At 47.7% G+C, this 7,824-nt stretch overlaps 1 protein-coding gene across 1 annotated transcript in view; it reads left to right on the top strand.

Moving 5' to 3' along the window:
* Positions 1-5,676: 5,676 nt before the first annotated feature.
* The window catches only part of rbfox3a (RNA binding fox-1 homolog 3a), a gene marked incomplete at its 3' end in the record, with an annotated part of 297,768 nt that continues 295,620 nt past the window's right edge, over positions 5,677-7,824 (top strand). The window contains 1 exon segment of the mRNA XM_083779538.1: positions 5,677-5,704. Coding sequence (XP_083635664.1) covers positions 5,683-5,704 — 22 coding nt within the window. The 5' untranslated portion in view covers positions 5,677-5,682.

Raw genomic sequence — 7,824 nt, 5'->3', positions numbered from 1 at the left:
TTCATTGGAGGGCCTGGCACTCTCAAAAAAACTAAAATCACACTGAAGTGAGGGACACTCTTATCATATCATCATACATCACATTCTGTGCTCAGCCAATGAAATCATCACTATATGGTACACACAAAGCTGGGCATAGGAGGGAAAAGTAAAGCACACCCGTGAAGTGTCCACATACGTATGTGTGTCCTACATATGACGTAAATTCTCCATGCATTGCCAATGGGAATTTAATGTCTGTGTAAGACGAAAACTACACTAATAGCTGAATATATAGGAGGGGCCCCTCATAAAACAGAGGTTGTCACAGTGTAGGTTTGGGTCTGAGAGATAACAACATCATATCAAATGGGGGTCCCTGGCCTATAATGCATGTCAAACTGGGGGCATACTTGAAATGAAGAAAAGAAGGTTGAGAATCACTCAATTAGATATTCGGAGCAGGGATATGGCTCCACAGAGAGGGGCGGCTGGGTTGTGCTCAGGCTTTCTCCCACTGTTGCCCAATTATTTCTGGGTTCCCAGGCAATGATAGTGCTGCTTGTCCATCTCACAGCCTTCAAAGGGATATTCACATGGTCTCAGTGAAGCTGCATGAGTTGGGGGAAGAGGGGGGGGGGGGGAGGGAGAGAGAGAGAGAGAGAGAGAGAGAGAGAGAGAGAGAGAGAGAGAGAGAGAGAGAGAGAGAGAGAGAGAGAGAGAGAGAGAGAGAGAGAGAGAGAGAGAGAGAGAGAGAGCTTGACTGGAAATGTGATCCGCTCAGAGCAAAGCCAGGTATCTGTGTGTGAGCTGAAGTTATTTATCCAAAGTGGGAAATTTAAACGACTCCTCTGCTGGCGCACAGCAGCTTTTTATTTATTTATTTTAATAGTTATGTTTTCTCTCACTTTTTATTGTTTTCTGTACCACACCTACCTAACACACTGTCACCAGAGATGTTTGTGCAGGTGTGCTTTTGTTTTACGACCCTTTTTAGGGCCAAATGTCCCCACAAGAAGGTTAAAATGTGGGTCTACATTGCAAGGGCAGTTTTTCATGGTCCTCCCAATAGGGATGGATATACTTTATGGTAAACAAAGACAAAGCTTTTTATAGATTTAAGTAAAGGAGTAGTACACCCAAATTATCTATCAATTACACACGCCCCATATGAAGCGTGTGTGTGTGTGTGTGTGTGTGTGTGTGTGTGTGTGTGTGTGTGTGTGTGTGTGTGAGTGTGAGTGTGCGCACAAGCGGCAAATTCCTAATCCAAGAGTCTCAAAAGTCGCCTAAGGAGTCTCCTACTGACCGATGACCCGGCCAGCAAATTATTGGTTTAGGAATGCGACTAAAACAAAACAAACAAAATCCTTGAATTCAAGGTTTCATGGGGTGTGTATTTAACCCATCTGCTGCCTCCTGCTGGACGCAGAGCCAACCGCAGGCTGCCGAGCCGTTTCTAGTGTAACACACGCTGGACTCACATCCTGTTTGGACGGCCATCCTGAGATGCGAAATAAATAGTGTCAATGCTAGCGAGCTAAAATGAAGCCATCCTTGCTCTAGAAAGCGCCAATGTTCCCATCTAGACCACCGGATAATCTGCAAATACCTCTGAACATTGCAGGTTTTATCCAAGCCATGGAGAGCTCCGTAGATTTCGAGTCAGCCCGTATAAAGGGAGGTGAACGGCAGTGCGGTTGCGCAATCCGGTCTATAGGATCGCTAAAGAAGGAAAGGCCAAGCAAAACAAAATAAAAATCAGCTATTCGGTTTGATATCAATAATAAAGCTTATCAGACGGAACGTTACGCCAGAAGCAGTTGCTGGTTGGATTCCTACTGGCGGAACCTTCCCTCAGAAGCAGTACATTTGTTAACCCTTCGCTAAACTCCAAAAGCAATTGTCCAATGCCAATCCAAGCTTCCGTCGCATCATAGCTGTCAGTGTAACGCCCCACCCACCCAGGTGATGCGGCAATAAAACTAACGATCACCGTAGTCTTATACCATGCATTACATTAAAACGCCTGTCGGACGTTAAAGTTGATACTGTTGCATACTGTTTCTCCCTCTAACATTTCCTCGTATTTCTAGTTTATTGTAATAATGCCATGCACATTCTTCCAGTGCATAGCCTACTGCAAACTAGATTTAGAAGACACTTCAAAGCTCTTGATCCTGAAATGATTGATTATTTATATGCTGAAATCCTGTCATTTAACATGCATCTCACTGGGTGAGAAGCACAGCTTGCCATGCAGACCCTGGTCTTGGAGAGTGGATGGGGCTTACTTAGCCATGCGGTCCATTCATAGATAGACAATAAGTCATTCTGTGGGTGAACGACTCTTTTAAGCAATGATTGAGGTTAGAGTGCAGATCAGACATTTAGTCATTTAGAGGTCAGCTTTAGGTTGTTGGGGTTATGTCTGATTTATACCTGCATGGTATAGCTGTTCAAAATCAGTCCTTATTAAGGCTATAAATGGCACAGAAGATTTTTTCATTTCAACCTTTATTTAGTTCTCGGAGAACACACTGAGGGCTGGGACCCTCTTTTTCAGTGGTGCCGAGATTGCAACACATCAACAATGTACTGTGTGTGTGTGTGTGTGTGTGTGTGTGTGTGTGTGTGTGTGTGTGTGTGTGTGTGTGTGTGTGTGTGTGTGTGTGTGTGTGTGTGTGTGTGTGTGTGTGTGTGTGTGTGTGTGTGGTGTGTGTGTGTGTGTGTGTGTGTGTGTGTGTGTGCGCCTTGCCCACATCACATTCCATGTTCCCCCGGCACAGTGTTGCTAATGATCCAGGGACACCGAATATAAGGGGGGGGGGGGGGGGGGGAGTCGAAACAAAATGGCTGCCGTATAGCTTCTCTGCTCAACCCTCCCTCCCTCAAAATCAATTCTGACATTTCATTCTGCCCTTATAGAAGGTAATGGTGCATTCAAAGGTTGTTACCGATAATGTTGAAATGGTATTGCTTTGGTTTCATTGGATAGATGCACTACTCCAACCTCTGGGGCCCGCTGGGCGCCTTGCACTGCTCGCCAGAGGCACGGTGGAAAGCAAACAAGTACATTTACTTTGGCTATTTAAAATACTCCACTAAAGTAAAAGTCTCTCTCTCTCTATCTCGCTCTCCCCCTTGAATTCCTACCAAACTAGCTAACGTTTGTATTTAGTCGAAAGCTGATGCAAGGACCACTTTCGACCACTGAAGACGGCCCTTTAAGTCGGCCAGTCAATATGCTGTTTCTATCGTCTCTGTCAGGAGGGAAACCTTCAGTGGTGTAAAGTAACTAAGTACATTTACTCAAGTCCTGTGCTTAAAATATGGAGAAAATAGTTTTCTTCCTGACAGCAACAATAATATTATGTACTAGCTGTGCATTGGCTCCATATCAGAGCGGTCTCAACAACTGTTCAGGTTCTGCAGTCATATAGCCATGCGGGGAGAAATCACAGCGCCAGATGTCGGGCCCGCATTTTAACAGCATTTATGCTTTCCTCAGAGTTTATGCAAAATTCATCCATTCCTACCCGTTGTTTTATTTATTCCCCCTCGCTTGTATGCGGCCCCAACAATTAGTCAATTCCCAATCAACAAGAGAAAAGAAATTGCTTTTAATTACTTTTGATAAATGACAAATTGTGTTGGCAGGGCTCCCTGCCGAATGCTTAATCAGGAGGGGGAGGTGTGTGTGTGTGTGTGTGTGTGTGTGTGTGTGTGTGTGTGTGTGTGTGTGTGTGTGTGTGTGTGTGTGTGTGTGTGCACGTGGAGGAGTAGGGGGGGGGGGCTTCGGCGGGAGCGCTTGGGAGAAGCTATGCTATTTCTGTGGGGAGGAAATCAATGCACTTTCACCGCAGCTACAGCGGGTTGGCAGGGGTAACTATAGGTGCGTTACGTTTACTCAACTACTGTGTCCTTGTGCACAATTTTGAGGTACTTTTACCCGAGTAGTTCCATTAAAAAACATATATATATACTTCAACTCAGAGGCAAATTATTACGTGAAAACTTTAGTTTTACTTCATCCTATTTAGATCATTAGTAGGCCTACAAAACATACCTCAACCAAGCCTATTTTCTAGGTTGCCTATTTGAAAGTAGCGCTTTGATGCGTTGAGAGCTTGTAGATCAGTGCGACCTCGCACTCTTTAGCTAAACATGCTGCAAATGACATGGATTTCTACACAGAGGACAAACTATTTCAGTGCAAAATTCTGCAATCGAGGCAAAATGCTGCAATCAAGGAGAGTTCCGATAAAGGCAATATGCAATGCCAATGCAGTATTGCATTGCCAATGCAATGCAATACTGCATTGCATTTCCTTCACCATAGAAAATGCTGCATTCATAGATAGGGCAGTTTTAGGGCGGGTGGGGAGGGGGGTAAAAGAGCTTTGATGTATGTGTGCATGCAGGTGCCTGCTACATAAGTAAAAAGCGTCTCGTCTGAAGTGTGGGGCGCTCTGATCATCATACATCATCATACATCACATTCCGTGATCAAGCCAACACAGTCTGCACACGCAGGCACACAACGCTAGGCATTGGAGGGGCTAGCACCCCTCAAAAGAATAGGCCTTTGGGTGCGGGTCAAGCCTGGGGCCCTGTCTGCTTGTCTGCCTGTCTGCTTGTCTGCCTGGTTGCCTGCCTGCCTGTCTACTTGTCTGCCTGTCTGCCTGTCTGCATATCTGCCTGTCTGCCTGTCTGCATATCTGACTCATGGCTGCCTGTTTGCCTGTCTGCTTGGCTGCCTGGCTGCCTGTCTGCATATCTGCCTGGCTGCCTGTCTGCCAGGCTGCCTGGCTGCCTGTCTGCATATCTGCCTGTCTGCATATCTGCCTGTCTGCCGGGCTGCCTGTCTGCATATCTGCCTGGCTGCCTGTCTGCCCTGGCTGCCTGTCTGCCGGGTTGCCTGGCTGCCTGTCTGCATATCTGCCTGGCTGCTGTCTGCCGGGCTGCCTGGCTGCCTGTCTGCATATCTGCCTGTCTGCATATCTGCCTAGCTGCCTGTCTGCCTGTCTGCCTGGATGCCTGTCTGTCTGCCTGTCTGCCTGTCTGCCTGGCTGCCTGTGCAGACAACACACAACTCACCCACCATGAGCATCCTTCATCACTCTGGCACACCGTGTAGTACCCGGCCAGCTGGGATGCTCCTGCAAATAGGATACTCGTTTAACACACACACACACACACACACACACACACACACACACACACACACACACACACACACACACACACACACACACACACACACACATAGTACAGTAAGTACACACATAGTACAGTATATGCACATATATGGCATACACACTGTAAGCACATGCATACTGCATGCATGCACGCACCCACACAGTACTATGCACACTAGCAAGACAAGCGAAGCAAGATCTCCTTTGGTATTTTATTCCTATTTGTATGTTACTAAATATACCTCTTTTGATCTTAGTCCTATACCTACCTATACCTAAGGTGAATATTGCAGATCCACAAGCTCACGGTGCATTGCGATGCAACGTTTTGTGAGTTTAAAGAAGCCGCTATGTATTTCCGCAGCGCGACACCGCCAAACAACACATTGTCTGAAGTGGTTAAAAGCAGCTGTGTGTTGCTTCTCTCTTGCAGGGACCATTAGCAACCGTGACTGCAGTGAGTGACCCAGCCCCCAAGTCCCTGTTCCACCTTCACCTGTACATGGAGACCCCCAGCTGGGCAGGTGAGTCCACCCACAAAAGAAAGAAATTGGCAGCGCATTGTGTCCTCATGTGTACTTCTCTGTGTGCTGCACTGCAGAAACTCACGATATGCGAGCCTGCAGTAAGCCTTCCCCCACCCGGCCCCATATTAAGCTAATGCACGGCGGTCAAGTAGCGGAAGACTAGGCTCGAGCTCTTATCCATATGCCTGAGAGCCCCGGCGCCCCACATGAGGCCCTCCCCAGATGGGGCCCTCTTTCTCTCCTCTCTCTCTGAGGAGCCATATAGCAGGTGGCAGCGAGGAATGGAATGGGTCCCCACTATCACCTTCCCCCTCTCTCTCTTCACTCTGCAACTCCTCTGCCCTGTTCTCGGGGGGTCTCCCCCCAACACCAACCCCCCCCCCCCCCCCCCCCCCCCCGGCGGGGCAGCGGCGGTGACGTGCAAACTGCGGCACACACCAGGGCTGAGAAACATATAGGCCTTATATACCGTTTTTTTTCCATTAGTCTAATTGCTCGGTTATGGTTCCATATTATCGCCCGTGATCACCGTTGCGCTTTGGTAATGAGGGACCTGCCGCGCCCCCCTCCACCGCGCAAAGTATAGGTTGTTATGTGTCCCCCGCCACTGAAAGCCAAACTCCACTTTCAGTGCGGGAGGCGTAGGAGGCGAGAAAGCAACTTTACGCTCTGGAGGAAACGGTAGATGAACGGGGCGGGAGAGCTCTTCAAAATGTTTTGATGTAAGACTCTAATCAAATAGGGCCTAATCTGTTTACGCTCTCAACAGGTGCACCGTTTGGCTGATTTATGGAGAAAACAAAGCACTTCCAGGGGCTTCCTGGTTTGCACTCCGCTATAAAAAAAAACAACAACACACAAAAAACAATACGGGGACTAATTTGCCATAATTTGCAGCCGCCGTAGCCACTGGTTAAGACTGTTTATACAATCATGATATAATAAGAAAAATGAAAATGAGTTTTCCACGCGGGTCCGACCCCTGTCAGGCGCGGCTCGTGGACTCGCTAAATGATAATTGCGTTCCTCAAGCAGTGCCAGTATTGCATTCTCAACCCCCCTCTCTCGCACTTGGACTTTGTTTGCCGTAGAAGGGCGGGGGAAGGGGGGTATTATTTTCAGTCGTCTTGAGATTATATGACTCAATATTATTCCCCAACGCAAATGTTTTGCCCGGGCCTGCACAGTAGGAGCTTTTTGTTGATTACGTGAGATCTTTCCTCCATCAGTGAGGAAGATGAGATGGGGATCGTAATGAGTTTCATTTACCCTCGCAGACACTGACGTCTTGTGCTTGTTTTGTTTTGCTTGTAATATAATATGGGACTTTTGCATAGCCGCACATCAGGCCAGACAATCAGGGAAGGTTTATCAGGGACCTGGTATGTTTACACACTCGCATAGCGCTATAAGCGTTGCTGAACATTGCACTCTACCGCTGACCTGCAAGGATTCCACACGCAAATGTTTCCCCGCTTTTGTGATTTCCCCTTCCCTGCATTGGGTTGTTGCAGCTGATTATCCCATATATACCTCGTTCCGCCTGCGGAAGGAGCAGAGAAAATCCTTGGCCCTGTGATTTCTTTCTTTCTGTTTTTTCTCTCTCTCTCCTTTCCGTTTCGTTTTACAGGTGTGTGGTTATTGATCTTTGCCTTTTTGCTGCAGGGCTGGGTCTGTTCACTTAAAAGCAGCTCATGTACTGGTAGCGGAGCTTATTAGACAAATAGGCCAAAGAACAAGGCCACAAGGCCCTTTGAATCATGAAGGGAGGAGGTTTGCCCGACGTCTCAAAGCAGCAGCCGTATCAAATATGTAACGCTCCGCTAACAAGGTGTGTAATCTATTTTAATCAGATCATATTTTATGAAACAAGGAGAAGGGCTGAGCTTAAGCGAGAGAGAAAGACGGGAGGGGGGGGGGGGGGGGGGGGGGGGGGGGGGGTGTAGATTCGGAGCCGGGCATTGTATTTTGAAATTGAATGTGACGGCCGGGGCGACGGCGTCTCGGTTCGACATGCATGGCTCTATAATGAAGCCAACGCTCAGTGGTCAGTTATGGTTAACTACAAGGCAGCTGGAGACCCACGGCTGTAATGTGGAGGCTAATTCGGAGGGCCA

Source organism: Protomyctophum parallelum, assembly GCF_964188405.1.
Source record: "Protomyctophum parallelum genome assembly, chromosome: 13".
Classification (NCBI taxonomy): Eukaryota; Metazoa; Chordata; class Actinopteri; order Myctophiformes; family Myctophidae; genus Protomyctophum; species Protomyctophum parallelum.
The sequence above is the reverse complement of the archived record's forward strand: the minus strand, read 5'-3'. Positions and strand labels throughout refer to the sequence as shown.